Source organism: Aulostomus chinensis, chromosome 22 (assembly GCF_037954235.1).
Source record: "Aulostomus chinensis isolate RoL2024-O1b breed Wild chromosome 22, RoL_Achi_v1.0, whole genome shotgun sequence".
Taxonomy (NCBI): Eukaryota; Metazoa; Chordata; class Actinopteri; order Syngnathiformes; family Aulostomidae; genus Aulostomus; species Aulostomus chinensis.
This window is the reverse complement of record NC_141341.1, coordinates 10336747-10358252: the sequence shown is the minus strand read 5'-3', so window position 1 is coordinate 10358252 and position 21506 is coordinate 10336747. Positions and strand designations below refer to the sequence as shown.

General features: G+C 40.9%; 1 protein-coding gene across 3 annotated transcripts in view; it reads right to left on the bottom strand.

Moving 5' to 3' along the window:
• The window catches only part of LOC147240719 (RNA-binding motif, single-stranded-interacting protein 3), a 287130-nt gene extending 265842 nt beyond the window's left edge, over positions 1-21288 (bottom strand). The window contains exons 1-2 of one of the 3 annotated variants that reach the window (XM_086194098.1): positions 21081-21288; positions 19217-19405 (exon numbers count right to left, since the gene is read on the bottom strand). In XM_086194098.1, the coding sequence (XP_086050224.1) occupies positions 19217-19390 (174 nt within the window). In that variant the 5' untranslated portion in view covers positions 19391-19405; positions 21081-21288. Of the gene's footprint in view, positions 1-19216; positions 19990-21080 lie in introns of those variants that run through there. The other 2 variants (XM_086194100.1, XM_086194099.1) reach the window with 2 other exon arrangements.
• Positions 21289-21506: the final 218 nt, after the last annotated feature.

The window sequence follows — 21506 nt, the reverse complement described above, 5'->3', positions numbered from 1 at the left end:
CGCAGAACTTTTTTCACTTACTAGTTGAGCATAGAGCAGCTTGTCTGTTTGCTAAATGTCCCTAAAAATTCAAGATTTTCCCTAAAAATAAACAATTCTTTCCCAAAACCCCAGGGTAATTTAATTTTGTGTGTTTTTGTTGTGGCTGTATTAAATCCATCTCGATGATTAAATGTTCTGTTACAGTATGTAAAATTTCCGACCCCATGGCTCGTATTAAAAAAAACAACAACTTTTTGTATCATCTTTCAAAAATGCACAGTCCAGAAGTTTCTAAAGCATGTTGAATAATTCACCCTAAATGGAACCTAATCCAAAGATTGTTATGGACTTCTGCATAGCTTGCCAACATTACACAGCGTGACCTTTTGGGTCCATACAGCTTTTGAAATGTATGATTAGCAGTCATCGCAGGTCTGCAGCTGAGGCAGGGCTAGATGGATGAACAACGCTGGCTTATTTTCTTTGCAAGCGTTACTGCTTTAATTATAATACCAAGACCAAAGTTTAAGATCAATTACTTGTCCTCCTCTTGAGCTAGGCTAACAGTAAATGCTAACGCGACTAAAGAGTCACACGTGTATTTTGCGCGACCTTATTCCAAGGTTGCGGAACGATTACAAAATGTACCCGTTATCATTTATTAATGAAGTACGAATTTACGATTAAACAATGTTTTGGAGTAAAGAAGGGTGATATTGTTTCATTTTTCATGTCTTCTACTCATCTGTTTTTCATCTGGTATTTGACTTGGTTTCAGCACGCCTTGCTTACATAATAACTTATCCTGGGATACAGAGTAGTTTAAAATTAGGCACAGTAATTATTTGAATGCTACTCCATATGGAAATATTTATTATTTTGACTTAAGAGATTTTTTTTTCAATTTACAGTATTGTTATTTGAATGCCTGCTAAATACCTTAAAACATACCAATCACTTTTTGGGCGCTTTGTTGCAATGATGATGCTTCAGCTGATACATTACTGTATGTTGGATATGTTGGATTAAACCTTTTTGTCTTCTTTCGTTGTGGCACTTTGATACAGTAATCAAGGTGGATTTGAACAAACTGAACCGTTTTTATTTCTAATTGAACAGAACTCTTAACTTAAGTCACAAAGAAAACCTGTATTGGATTTGTAGTTGGGATATTTAATTACTTTACATTCATACTGTCTGCGCTGTTATGTTTAACCCCCAGGAACACAAAAGACTGGAACCTGGAGCAGGATGAGGCAGAAACTTAAGGGGCTTTATATAAACTGAAGACAGGCGATACAAAAAGTAAACACAGGAAACATTGTTGGTAGACATACAGGAACAAAAGGCCAAGCGAGGGACATGACAACAGGTGAACAGGGAAAGAACTAATTGGTTGGGAAAGACACGGGGCTGACAGGAGAATAGGTAGACCGAGACTGACGGACAAACAAGAGACAGATGAGCACACAAAATAGAATGTACAAAGACAGGAAGTCTAGAAAACTTAGACATGGGAAGGAGGTGAATTTCAAAATAAAACAAGAAGTAAATAAAACAAGGTGAACCACACATGAAAACGGGAGAAACTAAAGAGACACACAGAGGAAAACCAATCAATATAACTGTCAAGTTTAAGAGTCCCCACTGAAAAATCATCCCAAAATAAATACTCCATAAATTTATATTTTAATTTCTTTTCCTCATTTTGCATTTATCATTCTGTGTGAAGGGTGGAAGAATGCATAATGTCAAGGTGACACTGTACACTTATACTGTAAAAGCTTTATAGCTGTGTGTTAATGTCAACTAATGGCTGTATCAATTAGTTAGGATTTAATGATTAGAATAATACACTGATGTAGAATCTGCTGATATTTACTACCATCCTGCCTCTCTAAAGTGAACTAAATATCATTTCCAGCTTCACCACCGGGAGGGTTCCCTGCTTTTGTTTCATATGATGGCTGAATGTCTTTGCATAACATGATAGGCATAGATTTTTCTTTTTAATTGTCTTTTCTTTTTTTTCCAAATCAAAAGGTCAAAGAATTCACCACTTCGATGAGTTAGCAGCTCGTCCACTTCACATCTTCATCCCAGCTGCAGCGGATGAGAGCCATCTCTCAATATAAGTGGTTCCTCTGGTCAACGTTGGCGTGCATGACCCTCCCGAAAGAAGTAGCGTGATGACTTCGGCTGTGCCTTGACTCCTAGTCTTCTAAACCACTCGCATCAGCACACAGTGAGGGTGAGTGGACTGAACACTTTGGAGCAAAGATCACAAAGTGTCGCCGTGGGGATGGTTACCGAGGGCAACAGCATACAGTACGGTCACACGTGGCATCACTGCATTGCATTGACTAGGAAAATAATGTCAAACGACAAACTATCACTGCTGAACTTTTTATAACATAGAGCAAAAAGAAAAAAGAAAAAAGCAAAGCAATTCTGAACCAACTGTGGTTTAAATTGCCTGGTGATCCAATTAAAGCTGAATCCCTGCAGATAGCAGTCTGCCTCTAATGAGGTAAAATTAACAGCATTAGCATTGCCTCCTCACGACAGAAAACACTATACCAAATTCCTTCCTTCTGACTTTTCATTATTTCTTTTCCTGTGGGCATGTCCTGTTCTGAATGTCTGTAGAAAATAAATATGTGTATTTGGAGTTATTATTGCCCTCTAATTTACTGTAATGAAAGAGGTAGCCTGTGCTGGCGGATGAGCCATTTTAATTTAAGCAATGAATGCAGGCCTGCATATTAATGATCTTATTTGCATAAATCGTGTCACTCGACTCGGGATTCCAATTAAACCCTTGATTAATTGCTCGGCTGACCCGTTAAATAGAATCCTTTAAGTGGTTCAACAGGCCACCAGAGCCTGTTGACATACACACACGCGCACACACACACTCGCAACTCACACATGATGTACTCTGAATAGAATTAATCAGAAGAAAGGGATCTGCTAATTCTGCAATGTGAACATCCCTTGGGAAGTGTTTAACCTGCAGGAATGGATGGGATGGAGATTGAACAGCCTCAAGTGTTGAGTTAAAATTTAGTTTGAGGGTTCTATATGTGTGTGAGCCATGTTTTCTTCATCATCACTGGCTGCCATGTTTTCATTTGAATTGTTGCTAAGCTTCAGGAAGGCAGGTCTCATTTAACAACATCCTGATACCAACACACAAGAGGAGAGTTGCAGGGAGAGAGTGAATGATAAAGCTCATCTCTGATAACGTCTTCGTCTGCATGTCAACCTTAATAAACCAAAATCCAAGCTTAGTGTGCAGTTGGTGCTATTGAAACTGGATTGTTTCAGATTGGCCTGAATCATGACAGCAGGACGCTAGTCAAGTTTGGCGTGTGCGTTCTGTGTGATGCTTGCCAATTCCTTAAACCAGAGTTTCCCAAGCTTCTTTTCTCTGAGGACCTACTTTTGTTAAAATGACGAATCACTGCAACCCAGTTCACAAAAGACTTTATGTCTATCAATCATAAATTGTGAATGAAGGAAAATCCCTTTCATTTTTTTCATTAATTCACTTTATATTGAAGAGGTAAACCAGCAATGTATTGATATATACAATTGTTTATACGACGAATGCATTTTATTTAAAGGCGCCCTTCCGGACACTGAAGGTCACTGTACAGAACTATTAAAAGACAGTTACAAATTCATGCATGTTCGTGCATGTTATAGAACAAATGTGTGCAGCAGATAAATTAAGACTATAGAAAAAGGTGCTCAAACTTTAAAAATGTATATATTTTCACATCTGGTCGACCAAATCAGACTTTATTGAACGCAGTACTTGATGTTGGAGCCCCACATTGGGCAGTGCTGCTGCTCACGTCATCATTTTTGCAAATAAAGTGGCCTTGACCTTAACTTCTAATCTGGTAATTCTTGATTCCAGGTGATATTTTTTATGTGCAACTTTAAGAAATTGCTTCAAGGCAGAGATATCATGTTCACACGAATTGGACAGAGAGATGGATAGATGTCGACCTGAAGCCTCAAGCCCTGTTTGGTGCGCAGACATAAAAATTATATTTCATGCAAGAGGAAGCTATAAAAATCTGGTTTACACAGATTAGAAGGTAAGTAAAAACACCCACTAGCCAAATAAAAAAAATGATGTACAGGACTACAGAGTAATTAATTTTCCTCGCACATCCACTCACTCACACACTTGTTCAACTTCACTTTTGTCAACTGTGGATTGAGCCTTATTCATTGTTTCTGCCAGAGAAGACAAATACAAGCCCTGTTTGGCTCCAACTTCACTGTGTTAGAGAGACCGTAGGAACCAAGGTCCCAGAAACAGGCCTTAAATTAAGTCTAATCCTGGGAGTGCCTGTTAAAGCCCAATGTTTTAAGTCGTAAATATTGTGCATGATCAGCACCGTGTTCAAAAAGCATTGCACGCATGAAAAGAGTAGGGATGTTTCCAGAAATCTGGGATTCTGTACCAATAACAGAGAATTTCCAAAATTCTTGTGATCAAAATAATGAAACAATATAATTCAAGTAGGAAGAGAGGCTTCATTGTATCTGTCACATGGGTTGAGGCAGGTGGACCTAAACGTCTCAATCAGCAGCTGGCAGGAAGATACTAATGAACTGAGGTTTAATGAATTACCTAAAATAAGAAACATGCACCTTAAGTGACAAGGCTCAGTGAACTGACTAACAATTAGGAAACAGAGCAGGCAAACTGACTTATCGGACTTTTCCTCTGCCAATCCGTGCTGTGCAGCAGCCTTTTTTAAGCAACTACAAACCACAAGAAAACAGCAGAAGCTGAGCTGAAAGCAAGACAAAAGAATAACAAGGCGCATCAAGTCAACTATCAAAATGAAACGAGAGAGAGAGAGAGAGAGACGTGGGAGGGTGACGTTGATACAAGGTGGCAGCTGAGGGGCCGAACACATACAATCATAACAGGAGAACGAGAGGACCAGAATCACATGCTGACCGATGTGGAAATCTGCTTCTGATGTGAACTGCAGCTCACGAGGGAATTGCTGCTCGCAGTGCTTCATCCTTCTGTGTCTCCCCAGTGTCCCACAAAAATACAAAACATGCTACATTTCTATCTATAGACACATTATTTTTCCTAATGACAATTATTGCATGCTTTTATTTTTGGACATCAGGTAGAGAGCTGCTATGCAGGGAATATCTTCCCTCCTATAAGCATGTGAGATTCTGTCCTCGCCATTGTTGCTAGAGACACTGAGCCCAAACAGAAGGTAGAACATTTACCAAGAGAAAGAGACACCCTGTTGTCTTAAGAGGGTGCAGGTGGAGGTTTATATATATATATATATATATATATATATATATATATATATATATATATATATATATATATATATATATGTTTGTGTGTGTGTGTGTGTGTGTGTGTGTGTGTGTGTGTGTGTGTGTGTGTGTGTGCATGTTTGTCTCAGAGTGCCAAACAAGCTACAAAAAACACAGAGATGAGACAACAAGACCCCAACAGGGAGAGAGCCGTCTCATGTTTATGAGCCTGCCGTATGAAATACCTGCTGAAGGGACCGGCACCGCCATTTGACCCTCTCCTCCTTCTTGATGGCTCAAAGCCAACCTGCCTGGGCTGAGCGGGGCACAAAGGATTAATATCTGCTGGCCAGTTGCATGGCTTTGCGCTTACATCACTGCTTATACCCACCAGTATCCAGGTTTCTCCAATATTTCAAAGCTAGCTCTCATCACCATCTCATTTTATTGTTTGTCCCATAAACTTCCAATAATTTGCAGTTCCCTCAATTATGAATCAATATTTTCCTACACTAATCAGGACTTTGTATATTTGTCTGCTGCTATCCAGGTTCAAGATAAAAAAAATTCCATGGTGATTCTATCACAGCTATGAGGTATTGAGTAATAGGGTGGCTGGCTGTTGTTACAACTCTTAATGTGCGTTACACCCCCCCGACTCTGCTTGACAAGAGCTTGCAGGTCATCCTGACCGAGCTCAACTGCTAAAAAAGCTCGCCATACAAAGCCAGAGCTCAGCACGAATGTGTATCACTTGTAGAGCGACCAGGTCAACATAGGCTCTGTCCTAACTTAAATGTTTCTGGCTGAAGAGAAATGTTGAAGAAATGGACGAGACAGCGCATAGACAGAGGCTGGTTTTCACTCTGAGGCAGCTGCTGAGCATGAAAAATCATGTAAGTTTTAAAAAAGTGTCATTCCCCCATAATGTTTGGGCCATTATGGTATGCATAAACCTGTGCATGGTTGAAATGTTGGGTGAGCTGCTTTCTACTTGCATGTGGAAGTTAGTCCTTGACCGTCTGCCATACTGGATCTCAGCCATTCACTGTAGGGTTCAAGTGTGAAAATCATTCAGCGCGAGAGATCAGTGGCAGCAGAAACCCACAGGACCAACAGAGAGAGAGGTCTCTATGTACAGTGTATATCCTCCACTGAGTGATTTCTTTTGTTAGTTACAAAATAAAATCTCCAGTGTGACTATCAGTAAAAGGACGAGAAAACACAATGGCCTTCCTTGTATTCAGTATCCTGATGCAGAAGATGAGTCAGTGACCATAAAATCACAAAAATGTAGTGCTGGATAAAAGTAGAAGGAAGTAAAAGAGCGTCAATAGATTTCACTTTCTGAATGTTCACAGAAATATTTATCCATTTACCCTGAAGAAGAAATGCATTGTCCATTAATGTATTTTGTTTGAGCTCTTCAGTATTGAACATTCTACACAAACCAGTGCACTCTGAAATATTAGCTCCTCCGTGCTAATCAGTCTACATAGTGACATACTGTACAGGCGCTCGCCAGCTTTTACTCTGGGAATTTTAACATGACAATAGTGCAACCGCCACAGGGCCCTTTTAAGTCTCCCTCATTTCATTTCCATCTCTATTGCTCTCTGTTGCATTTGGCTGTGCATCACCATGGCAGCGGACACTGGCCCTCATGTCTGACTCAGACATCATCCAGAGCATTTCAACTCCCAGTGAGTCATAATGAGTCCCACTCCGCGCTGCTATGAAAATAGGCTCACTTTTCCTCCTTAAGATTTCTCTAGAGAGAACGTCTGTGATCATCTCTCCAAATGCCTCTTTTATTCAGTTACAAACATGTCCCAGAATAAGAAAAGAGCTAGGAATGTTGGAATCTCACCACAGAACTTCTGGTAAGCATTTAACTGTTGATGGAGGTGGTTTCATTGGAATATGGTTACTCTGTGAGTAAAATACAAACGGGACATAGACAGGAAGTGTACATGCAACACGCTACCTGTGTGCCTGCATCATCCAAACTTCTCCATTTACAGTACATGATGATGATGATGATGATGATGATGATGACGATGATAATGATGGAGGGCATTTAGGTTTGTATATTTTGCAGCAGCAATGTTCTCAAGCAGATTATTTCCACTATTCCAAAATATGGAAGCAACATGAACTGTCAAAAGTGGAGTCTGACAGCATATAACAGGCTAAGGAAGTACCGCGAAGATCTGAGGACGGATCTGAATGACAGGGATGAGACACTGAATATTTTTCTCATTTGTTGACATCATAAGATGGGGATTTTAAATCAGATCATTGAACAGCTGGAGTGGGTGGCATCATCCGTGTGAAGCAGTTGAAGTGGTATTGAAGTATTTTGTGTGTTTATATTTCTGCAATGTTTTGCATGACAACCCTGATGAAGGCCATGAGTTGGTCTCATAATACCGCTGTTCTACACCAAACGTTTTGCTGAACTTCTGACCACCTCAGTATTTTTCCTTCGTCCTTCGTGGTTGAGCTCTGTTGCTTCTCCAGGTTCCATTTACAAACTCAAAACTTACAGCTGCAAATTATTTTTTATTCGTGTGCACCTGAATAGAGTGAAGCCGTTGAAAATGTTACTCCACTTTCACTCCTAACACGTCAAACTGTCTGTCGCAGGAAAAAAATATGGGACAGTGGAGAGGAAAGAAAAGGTTGGGGAACTCCGACAGCTTGAATGAAAACTGCGGAGGAATAAAGAAATGAATGTCAGGAAGAGGAGCGTGTGATGAGAGGGCAGTCTGGATTGGTCGAAAGATCTAAGATTCATGCTGGTGTTGCTGCATCAGATGACACGTGGACAGAAAATGCTTGAGAGCAGAGATGAGGCGCGTTATTGAGGATTCTTCACCAGCTGCCGCACGCCAATTTTTAAACGCTGCACGTGATGTTTTAATTTCACCAGACGGAATTCTCTTAGGAGGAAAAAACATTGCCGTAATCATGCTCTGTGCAACCACTCTTTAATTTGATATCAATAAAATTAACAAAGCACTGGCATAAAGTGAAATACTGTCCTTTAATACCATTGGTTCTTTTAACCAGCAGACTCATAATACTTGAGAAATAACTTAATTACTAATCACATTCCACAACACTCTAACTATAGCCTTTACAAAAGAGCTGCAGTAATGCACTTTTAAGTGTGATGGGAGTTTACCTAATTAGGTCCATCACACGTGCACATACACACAAACATGTGTGCGGTTAGGGTTAGCACACACACGCACACACACATACACACACACACACACACACACACTTTCAGTAATTAGTAGTGGTGATGAAACCCTCAATTATCGTGTCTTCTCTGCACCACGTGGGGCAGTCGGCTGACCTGTGAGCTTCCACACAGTCAGGCTTTGCTGCTTTCACAATAGTCGTATCTTCGCGAGGCACAGCACATGATACATTAGCTAGTATGGCTCTTTATTTCCACAATCAGTTAGAAGCTAGTATAATATTTGCCATTATCTGTTCCAGTAATGACTGTCTTATATCACCAGTGGTGTTAATGAGTGGGCAGGCGCTGTTTAACTGCAGAAGATAATAGGGCTGATCACACAGTCCAACAAGGTGTGAAAATATATATATACATATATGACTAACCCCTGGAAAATAATGGAGGTGTTGCTCTCATTATCAGTGAGCTGGCAGGGTGCCCCACCGATGTCCCCGTGATGCCCCCGTGAGCTAAGCAGCCTACCAGCAACTGAGTTGTGTGTTCCACTTCAACAGATGTACCCCAGTTGGTCTGGACTCCAGTGTGTCTGTTTGTGAAATAAGAATATGGAAATCCTGCTGTGACAGCAGGGTTTATAAGATGAGATATTATTTTACATTAAAAAGGGAATGTAGAGAAACCTGAGGCTGAAATGAGGTCGTTGAAATATATCAAGATTTGCCAAAGAAGAGGTTGTTTGCTTTCACATTTTCACCTCCATAAAAAGGATGCACTGCATTTGGCAAATTGAGAACATGAACGACCACATGAAATGTTCACTTGGCAAACAAGTCAGGATCTCTTCAGCATCCACATAAAATGGCAAAGATCAGAGTATAGAATGCTCAGAAGGCCCGGATTTAGTCTGGAGCAGAGTTGCTTCTGGCCAGGTTTAACAGTGTTCCTTCTTCTAAGTGGGAGTTCCAGCGAGGGATCATGTCCTTTCTTTGCAATAGTAACTCCTACTTGTAATGTGGAGAGGACAGGAAACTGGAGATTACAGGAATTGTGTGTCCTGCTTTCTCTGTCAACTGATAAGAACTGCCAGGATTGATTCCAAGCACGTGGCTCAATTGGAATATCAGGAAGAGAAGCAGGAAAATTCAATTTAAAGGTCTCTGTTTACTTGGATTTTTTGAGTTTCATATTCAGACTTGATGAGAAACTGCGATCCAAAGCCAGGACAAAGAAGACAGAGCCATCAGGGACCAGCAGGTAGGACCAACTGGTGGTATTCATGCTCCATTTGCCCACCATCTGAGTCAGTGCAAATATTTTCTTCAAATATATAAGAAATACAAGTGCAGAAATAGTGAAGCAGCAGGGGATTAGATATCTATGAAAAGATAAAGCAATACTAACAATATCAGTGGTAAGGTCTTTTAGATATATGGTTGCATTGACATGACATTTAACCACGGCTAGCTTTTATTTAGCTTCAACTAATGCAAAGTTTATTGCAAATGACTATTTGTAAAGATCTAAACAGAACTCTGAACTACAGACAGGTAGAGCAGTCTTAACGTTTCAACAACATTTATTATCAAGAAATAAAGGCTGTTTCTAGCTCAAGATGTTAGAAGGAAAGGAAGCCAAGTCTCATCCAAACATAGGAAAATATTGATGCTACAGGCTTGATTATAATTAATTAAACGACATTTTTTGAGTGGAAACAGTTTGTTCAAATGGAAATATTTGAGTGCGTGTCAAAACTAAACAGTGAAGCATCTGTCAGGGCAGACAGAAGAACTGAGGTCATCCTTCCATATGAACGCTCTGGTCTCAAAGATGTCGGGAGAATATTCGATGTCAGGTCATATTGTATGAAAGAAACTGTGACACTAACACAACGCTAAGTCGTTAATGAGGACAGAGAAGGTTTTTCATTTGATAAAGAGCGGTGTGGTCCAGATGCACAGAGAACTCAACCCAACCCTATGTGCGAAAGAATAAATAAACGGGCACAGGCAGCTGTCTCTAATTTCTGAATTTGACATATCCCCAATTTCCACACATACTGGCGCTTGAGTGCAGCTAGAAACCGGGCACCAAGTGGAGGAAACAAAACAATGCTTTTTTTGTGCAAATCAAATGTACAACCAGTTTCTGATTCCCTTTCTTCCAACTGACTCCAAAAGCTGTTTGGTTTTTTTTTTCCTTTAGCAAAACAGCAAAAAGTCTTTTGTATGAGTTATAACTTTGATATACCATTTTTCCTCTGTTCCTGCCCTCTGGGAGTGGCTAACCTACAACAAGAACCCCATTAACAGTGCAGACTTCTTATTCTTTTCACAGTTATGATGGGTGGTGCTTGGGCCTCAATGACAGAACAACAGCAATAGACACCAGCAACAGAAACTTTAAATGAATCTGATGAAAACTGCCAAAATATCTGTCATAAAAACATCTCATTAGGGCTGCACGGTGCATCAACTGAGCTATATTTCCAAATAAAAAAGACTTTGATGTGTTAAAATGATGTTACATCTGTCCTCTCTCACTCTCCAGACCAGTAAAATGGAGAGAAGACACAGCACATCCACTAAGACTTAATGGTTCGGTAAATTGGAGATGGCAACAGCACCATGAAATGCAATACGACGAGTGTGTTGCAACTCCGAGTGCAAATCTGTGCCGTGACCAAAGTTATTTTCTGTAATTGCGTCATTGTGCCGGCATTATCATTCCTGGAATAAATTACTCATTCGCAAAACATTTTTAGAAAACAAACAATGCTTCTTCCTTGCTGTCACACAAGCAACAATAAAATGCAACACAATTTTCATCTTGACAAAGCATCTTCCAAGCAGGACAGCAACACCTGGTCTCTACATAACCGGCTGAGGAACCGTCCAAAAGTTCAAGTTACTGAAAGACTCACTACAAATATATACAATAATTTCCCTCCTGTGTTGTGTATGGTCCTCTTGAACACTTGTCTGTCTCACTTGTCACTTCACATACAGGTGACCAAATTTTCCAAATTAACCATAATGATATAATTGAATAAATGATTTTTGAGACACTGAGTTGCTAGGAGGAGAGAGAATCTAATATGGAATGTTACCGAACATCAAGCATCAATACAAAGAAAACTGTCATAATCCAACAGAGCCAAACGTCTGTAAAAAGGATTCTGGAACTGTCCCCACATAAAGTAATTGTGCACGTCTCCCTTGACCCTTCCGTTGCTGCCAAGTCATGAGAAAGTGAACAGTTCCCAGCCTTGAGTCAGACAAAAACCCCTAACAACGCACATGTACACAGCTACAGTGTAGTAAGTAAACACACCAGGAACATAGACAGGCAGCACAAGTTTAATCAAAAGTTCTCCAGAAAAGTCTCCCGCTTCTGTTCCCATGTCAAATTGTTGGTCTACACATGCAGTTGCACACTAAACCAATAAAGAGTACAACCATAATATGCTTTTATTACCCCTCAGGGGAGGAAAGTCAGCTTTTATCCATCTCAAAAGTTGTTAGATAACAGCCTTAACACATGCAGAAATGTGTTATCCTACAATGGTGTTTAAAGTGTCATTTGTAAAAGTAAAGGCTGAAGGTCAATAGGCTGGGATGTAGAAGTGAGCCTGGACTGGAGCCATGACTGGTGACTCCGCTGAGTCCAATGAGCCCCTTAGGTCATCTGTGTCGAGGGGAGATTAGGAGCGGTCGGTGATCCCATCAAAGCAATGTGTCACCAGCACCGTGTCTTACCACTGAGCTACACACTCCAGCAAGCACTGATCCCTTTAACTGACTCTCAGCGGGCCCGGCAACTAAGGCGAGCTGACAGCAGGGCTATTTTCAGGCAGAAATCACCCTGCTTTAGACAGCGTCGCAGATAGACATTGCTGCGGCGCATGCCATCGCTCTCCATTAGAGACAATGAAAAACACAGTGAGGATCTCACTTTGCCACTTTGCAGCAGAGAGCAACCTTTTGCTCGCGACAGCTCCCAGAAACAGATGAGGGATAAATGTGTTGTGACAGCAGCTAATAAGTTCCCTGTGATCCGCTGGTAGTGTGTCGCTGTGTGTGCCCGTGATTCGTCTATGTTTATACTGGCCGTATTCTTCTTCAAAAAAAAGCATTGATGAGAGAGAAAAGTGGTGAGAGAGTACTAGAACTGCGCCAGAACTTGTGTCTCGATACAGGACTAGCGTTTGACACGCTTGATCAGTTTATCTACCGTTTTATGACAGATGAAAGAGTCAGTGGACTAAAATAGTCAGCAGCAACACAAATAAAAAGCTCTACAAATAGCAAGCAGCACCTGAAAAGAGGGCATGAAATATCGTACCAGTGGCACTGATTCACATTTGCTTATGCATGGTTGGTTATTATTGTCATTTGACACTAAAGAAGGCTTGACCTTCCAAAACGGTCAGCTAACCCAATTACCTCCTGCTCGGGTCACCTAAGAGATAATGTCTACCTAACCTTGCTTGGCAGCAACGCAGCACATTCCTCAGCAGGTACAAAAAGGGTATCTGCTTCTGAGCAATACGGCACTTGGTTAAATTAAATTCTGCTTTCAGTTGCCATCTCTTCTGCCTGAGTACCCTGTTCTCCCTACTTGTTTTTTCATTAGTCTATCATCATTTCTGCTCACTGCTCACATCCTGGGACCCGCTAGAGACAGCAGCCTCGATAAGCTCAGAGGTTATTCATATTTGGAATTATACATACATACATATCGACTAGCCGGCATGGTTTACATCCCTACATTCTGGATCTCCTTACCCCACTGACTTTTCTACTGAGAATTTTCATGATGTGTTCTGTGAATAATGCACTGGGCCCTTTGTTTTCTTTCTTTCTTTCTTTCTTTCTTTTTTTTTTTTTTAAATCAAGCCCATGATTAAATACTGAACTGAGGGTTTTATGTGTATGGGTGCCTGCTGCACTTGTGATTGTCATTCATTCATGCAGCACAAAGCATTAGAGAGTGGTGCGTGTGCGAGTGTAGATCAGAAGGTGTGAAAACACTGGCAGCCAATCACATGCAGTAGCTGACGATCAAACCAACAACACCAGCTCACCAAACGTGAAGGACTTTCTCCTGGAGATCATCTTACAGTCTGGAGATGTACAGCAACATGAGTGAAAAACACCATTAATCTGCAACCAGATGGTGTGTGTGTGTGTGTGTGTGTGTGTGTGTGTGTGTGTGAGTGTGTGTGAGTGTGTGTGAGTGTGTGTGAGTGTGTGTGTGCGTTTTAAAAAACTTGTTAAGTACAATGATTAATTTTTTTTTTTTAAACTGCTGGCAATGTTTATACGCTCACATCAGATTGATGGTATTCCAGCATAATTCTACTGTATATAACGTAATAAATGGCCACATAATTTAGTAAATGATGTGACACATACAGCGCTTACATCATAATATATTTCAGAAACCAAACATGAAATGACTCTTCCACTAAAAAAAAAAAAAAGTTGAAAAGGAGGACGTGACGCGCAGGATTAATGAACCCAAGACGCCAGAGAGAGTTATAAGCGACCAGTCGGGCTGCAGATTTATAAACATGTCTGTCCTGTTGCCTTCAGATTGCTGCGGGGATTTAATAAGCTGAAGGAGAAAGGGTAGTGGCTGCATAAACAGATACCGCAAGAATCACCCGGTCTGATATCATACAGCTCTGTAAAGTCTGATCCATATTAAACATTAGTTTCATGTGCATCTATTAGGTGGAGAGGCATAAATTCATACTTCAGGCATAACTTTGTTATTGCAGCATTTAGCATTCACAGCATATGTCACAAGAACAGATATAATAAAAGATGTACATATCAAAATATATTTCTAGAAATCACACCATGACTCAGAATCACTATTGAGCAGGATTAGAATAAGAACATTGAATCATAAACTAAACAAATATATTCTCAAAGTATCATGAAAACTAAATTGTTTCATATTTTTGACAGTAGCTTTAAAAAAAAATGAGCTTGCAATAATGCTGAAGAAGCCAGCATTAGAGTAATGAGATTATCACAGACATGCACGGAGCTGCATGTGCCTGCGGCCGCCTTCCATCACACTCAGGTTACACTTCACCTCTTTGAAATGAAAACGTCTCTAGAGGCATTTTCCTTGGAATAGTCTGCCTCGTGGCAGTGAATATTTATTGCTGTCAAAGGATCAAGACATCCCAGCATTTCTAAAACTATTACAGTTTCTTGTCCTAATTTATTTTACTTCCCTGACTTAGCCGAGCAGAGAAGCCATTCATTTTCTCCACAAAATGGGGTAGTAAGGACTTTTTAAAGGTCCCTACTATTAGGAAGAGGTTTACAGCTTCCTTGCTGGATACTGAGTGCACGTGCATGCACGCACGCATGCGCACACACACACACACACACACACACACATACACACACAGGAAATCAGCGGTTATAGCAGGTCCAATTTGTTGCAGTTAAAATATAGGCAGCCTCTTGCATGTGTAAATGTACAGTGTTTCTCAATTTTTCTTTCAAAGTGCACATTGTAATTTGCGATTTAATGTGCATATTACTCTCTTTTTTGCACCCATCAGCCCACCTGCACAAACCAATCATATCCAGAGACGGGGTGTGGGATCGATGGTGTGCCGGGATGCTATTAGGGCTGAGGCAGCTCAGCAGCCGCGACTTCAAAAGCAAAGTGTGGGAGGAGAAATAACACAAGGTAATTATCTGGGGCCCGCTAGCTACCGCCGAGGTAATCTGTAGAGTGGAGGACAAGAGGGCTGTGGAGGTGGTGTTCAGGGTGTCTGTCCGGATCTATCTCAACTCGCTCACTCCAGCCCTGCTGCTAGAGAGGACAAAAAGACTTCTTCAACAAATCATCTCTGTGCATTCCATCGATCTTATCTTTAGGTTGTTTCAACCCTAAATACGCAGTGTTGGGTATTTCACAAATACCTTGCCGTATGCACTTCAGTTGAATAAATACTTTTTTTTTAAAGTGTTTCTTAAATACAGAATTTACTGGTAACTTTGCTAATACTGTTCAAAGAGAGCAAATAAGCAGAAATACAGTAAATACTTGTGGCTCCATTTACAGAACTGTAAACCAAGTTTGGAAATGACATAGAAAAAAAAATACAAGCAAATTAAGCACATTTCAATCGTCACTGTTACAAATGGAGACAGGTCTTAGCAATTAAGCTTCAAAGCCAGCCAATATAAGCTATTTTTAATGCTCTTTGGGAATAGAAGGTTTGGAGAACATTCAGGAAGAAGCCAGCAACAGAAACAGCTGCTCAGTCACACGACTTAAAGATTCCTTATGTCAGAGGTTATTTACGCATTTGATCTTTGAGCAAAAACCTCTTTGTTTATTTTTTTCCTTAAATATTGCAGATTCTATCTTCAAAAATGCAACCTTACAATTAGTTTAATATTGTGTAACATTTCAAAGTGCGCATCAAAATATACATGGAAACACAACTAACGAGCACAACATCATCAGTCAAATGGCAGAAGAACATTTAAGAGCTTTACAAAAAGTCTAAAAAGTTCCACTTATCTGATTTAATTATCACAAGTTGATTTTATTGGTTAACAAACATTCATTCAAATCCTGACTAAATCACATGTGCAGGGTCTTTCATTTTCTAATCGCTCATTTTGAAGTGCACACAAATCCTTCAGTCGGTGCAATTTAAAATAATTTGCTTACTCGGTTTCCCATTTGTGTAATCAAATATAACAGCAAAAATCACTGGTACAACAATTCCACTCAACGCCTAAAAGCTAAATCCCAAATGACTCATTTCAAATGGAAAGAAAACACAAATTACCACAGTGAGGAAGAGATCAGTCTGTTTTACATACATATGAGAGATGAAATCAACTCTGTAGAAACAGACAGCGCCACACACCAGCGTGGATATTTACACACACACACACACACACACACACTCCTAAAATGAAGAACAATTAAAAAATCTGCTGGGTCAGCATGCCAACTCCTGCGTGCAGCCATAGGCCTGGTGCTTTCTGACTTGTTCCTGCTTCCAGTGCAGTTAATAAGTTAAAGGTCAGCTGGCTGTTATGACACCAATTAGTTTAATATTCCAAATCAGCACTGGGGCTCATCATCAGTGGTCAGCCGCTGCTTTGTGAGATTTCAGCAAAGCTAATTGCGGAATAATGAGCACAAACCGGTGCTGTGACTGTGAGGAATGGTACTTAAATAATCCCTCAGGGTGGTGTAGAGGTCATGTACTCCACTTCAGTGTGAGTCACGGATCAACACAGGGGGTCAGGGTACAGTGAAGTGGCACAGGTGGTGTTAAAGTGCAGGGTCAGCTTTGAGACTTTCAGCTCGACACTTGAAAGGAAAACTTTTACCTGATATGCCATGAGAATTCCTCTATACGGCACATAGCTGTTGTAAAGATTTTAATTCCAATTGTGACTGTGGCAAAAAGGTCAAAAAGGGGTTTATATTCTTGTTTCATCGTCGTGTCTCCAAAATGCTGTTCTATTATCCACCAACTCAGCATCATCTCAGCACAGCAAATGAAACTGTGCAAAAAGCAATAACTTGGAGTTCTGTAGCCAAAGCAAAAAGTCACACTGAGTCAGATTTACAATGAGCACACATCTTATCCTGAACAATAGCTTCCCGAGCAAGCCAACAAGCCAGGGAAATCTAAACTAATAACATCATTTTAAAGACAAGGCAGCAAATTAGCTGCATAGCACGTCGAATAGCATGTAAACATACCAACAAATGTTACTTTGGACCAGTTACATTGTGGTGTGGTCGTTGCACATCAGGGGCCTGCGTGCCGCCAGCTGCAGACAAAAAGGGACTATGAAGAAGGGACTATTGTACTATGAAGCAAACTAAACATGACCATAACGAGACCTTCAGCCTAGTTTACCAGGATCTGATTTTCAAACTGGTCTCATAAAAGAAGCGGCATCAGCATTTGATGACTAATCACCAAAATAAAGCCACATGTTTCTCTCATTTCCCGCAGTGTCAACTAGAAAAAAGCAAATTACATGTGAAGCAAGTTAACAGTTCGTACATTGTGTTGTTTAACCTGCCTAGGGACTGCAGATGCAAATTAGCTCACAGCTAAAATCTGGTTCAACAATGCATCAAATAGTGACAGTTTCATTTGAGTCGCACATGGTTCCTTTTAAATAAAGTTTTCAAACAACATTAAATAATCTCTGCACAAACGAAAAATCAAACATTTCTTGCTGGCATGACAAATTGATGAAGGAAGCATTGCTAGAATAATATCAGCATCCTTATGCACATGCAGGCTTTTGAGGTTAATAGTTTCTGGGTTTTATTTTTGCAAACATGTGTTTTTGAGTGGGAACATATCTGTTTGGGATGGGCCTCTCAAATACATGTTTCTATTCATGGTTCCACTGTTCAGTTAACTAGTGACAATATCCAAAAGGAACAGATACCATACACCCCCGCCTGCCAACACAAGCTGCCACCGCACCTACAATAATCACATTATCTCACACTGTCCAGAGTCTTGATTTGGTCTCAGCTTTTCTGGAGCACCCAAGATGAAGACCCTTAAGACCCTGAGGAGTTGCGTCCATTCAAGTGTGCTTCAAGTGTGTCAGAGGACTCAAAATTGATACAGCGAGCAATGACAGGCTCTCCATTCAGAGCTGCCAGTAGCAGTCAGTCCAGTCATTTAGTGAATGTTTTGGTAGATCTGTTGTGTTTATTCTGCTGCCATCTCCTCTCTGCTGTGAGGCCTACAGAGCCTCTCAGGCTGATTGACAGAAAGAGGTTCCGGCTCCTGCCAGAGAAGCATGATTGATGTGTTCGAGATGGAGGGGAGCCAGCGAGGATTTTACTGTCACTCTTGAGCGTGCAGAGGGCTTCAAGATGACAGAGGGCTGATAGGTTTCGGAATCAGCACTCACATGCAGAGACGGCACAAGCCACTTATGTCTGCATGTAATCATAAGCAATGCTAATGTTCATATCATAGCTGTGGTTTGCTCTGAACTGTTATGCTAACACGACAACACATTGATGACTTCCTTCAGAACCACAGAAACCGAAGACCGACTGCTTCACTTACTGCTCACGACAACAATGATGAACAAACCTCTTGAAAGCTCAGGATAACTCATGCAGCACTTAGCAAGTCTCCTGTCTGTTCTGAGTTAAACAAAACTATGATATCATTGAGCAAGTGCTGCAAAATTCCAGGGATATGCAGAGAAACTTTCCAAGGGAATTAATGGAAATATATGGGAATACATGGGAATAAATCAGTACTCCCCCCTTCCCGTTTGTATGTTAGAAAAAATATGAATGCAGACTGTATTAAATGCATTCTCTATAACCCAGGCAAAAATGAACAGAGAGGATTTATTCAGTACAGCCCTGCAGTGACATGCTACATGCTAATAATCTGTGCTTGTGATGGAAGAAAGCGTAGTTATAAATTATACCCAAACTCTCCAATTTACTTCATTAATTCCCACATATTCCTCTTGCCTCCCACATGTTATCATAAATTCCAGTTCATTCCAATATATATTCCCATTAATTTCCATGGAAAATATCTAACTCTAGCATCTCTCTCTCTCTCTCTGTCTCTCCCTCTCTCACACACGCATACAGTCACACAGTTGCTAAATACAAGGAGAGTGTGCGGGAACTTACTTTTCTGTCATCCTTCTGATTTGCTGGCTCAGCATCCGCACTGTTGTTGTCAGCAGAGGGCCTGCTGCTAACGTCCATCTGTCTGTCATCCAGTTCACCCTGCTGATTGGCCCCTGACAGAGGAGACTCCAGAGGGCGGGGCTCTGGCTGCTGTACGCCACTCTGGACCTCCATCGTCCTCTGCAGAGCCTTGAAACAGGATGGGAGAGCAAGACAAAGGGTGAATTACACAGGTGGATTGCACTCAAGGATTCACTCCCTCCTAAAAACAAACTGATGTGTGCACTCCCTCTACTGTTCCGAGGTGCCGCTGAGCGCAGGAGGGACGAGAAGGGTGCATGAAATAAAGATGCAGCGAAAGTTATAAACGCTTGAGATAAATGTTCATCAGACAAGTCGAGGACAGACTAAATACTCCGCTCAAGCCTTTGCATGTTCAAACTACTGAACGATTTTTCAAAATACTTATCAGTAAATCATGACTCAAAAGTAGCTTGCCAAAATAAACACAACGTTAATAAACCAGACAAAAGTAAAGCTACATTGATATTATTACATACTTCATTTGCATAATCTTTTGTTTCCACGATTTCAAGAAAAAGCCTGAAGCTACTGGTTTCTGCACTAATTAGTGCTATGGTAATATTTGTAAAAAAATAAATAAATGATTATCAATAGCCTCTAAATTTTCATATATGATTTAAAAAAAAAAACTTCTCTTCTTAATGAAATCCACTGGACAGATAGAATTCCTTTATCACGAGTCATCGAAAAAGCAAGATTCCCCTCTTCCAGATAAAGGATGCCCCCCCCCCCCCCCCCCAGTTGTGTCCCTTACTAACTCCAGGATGCAAGTGGAACCCATAAAATAAAATCTGATCTTACAAAATAAACTCCAGTCAGCTTCAAAGATAATAGGCTGCAGTGGGTCGTGACCTCTGACCTCAGCCTGGCCTGCACTGGGATGAACAAAAACAAATTCTAAAACACTGGTCCAAAGAACAAGAACGACAATACCAAAAAAGAAAAAAAAAAAAAAAGAAGAAGAATTCCAATCTCATATAAAAAGAACGGTTCATTTGCTCCTCCGTTAGAGAATAAGATGTATTTCAATATCCTGTGTACTGATTCCTGACTTTTGTACAAAGGTAAACAAAGTGACAGATAAGTCATCTTGTCTGAAGGACAGATCAAAAACTAATCCAGAATTCAGCAGCCAGACAGATGATATTTAGCAGCAGTCGCTCCATTCCCACATTCCATTCATTCATTCCTCATTCTGAGTCCATCAATAAATTATGAGGTCAGTTTTATCCCAGATGAGCTGCCTCAAAAATTGCAAGTCCTGTCTACGTTTGAACTAAAGGCACTTGAGAAGTTTCAGAGGATTTCAGGTAAAAGCACCTGTTAGCTTCCGATAATTAACCTTCAGGTCAGGTGTGAGTGACGTAGCTCCCACCTAACAGCCATTTTACTTCACGTTGATTGTACATGACTCTGTCTGGGTAGAATTTGTAACGAATTAGAATTTGCAGGAGGACTAGTTTGCTAGCTTGCCTAGCATGCACAGGCACCGAGCTCAGGACTTAATTGTGGGACAAAAATGTGTCTCTTTCCCATGTTGCTATTGTTCATTCGGTTCATTTCACGCTGACAGCCAGGTGAAGCTGCTTTTATGGACATATACATTTAACACAGGTTAAAGTAGCTGAGGAAAGCGTACTTATATGATGCTGAACCGTGATATACAAGTTTGGTAAGCAGCGCTGCAGGGACAGCTGGTAACTGGTTTCTAACGCAGCGCATGTTGTGTCACGGCGAAGGAAAACCAACATGAAAAAGTCGCTGAAGAATGACAAAATACCTCTGTCACTTGTTGGGTCCTCTTTATGTCGGAAGCATATCAGGGGCGAAATGCGGCACTTGCCTCACATCTCTACCGCTGCTCTTACGCGGAACGCCCCAAGAGTCAGTACCGGAGGTACCGGTGCATGGAGTTGTAGGAGAAGTTAGTCCGACACACACCGGCGTGGAGGCTGAGAGGTGTACGGTGTCAACACCATACTACCGGCTGCAGCTGTCCCGACAGGCGTGTCCCTGCGAGCTGTCACCAAACAAACCCGCCCCCTCCTTCCTCCACCCTCAGCTCCCGGTGACACCGAGCCGGTGTTACTTACGGTGCCTTCAGGTGCTTCACCAAAGGTATGTGACTGACGTTACAAGCGAGATACAATAACACAGCATCAGCTGCAAGTCTAGTTTGCGTTGTTTTCATGCAAAAAATAATTTT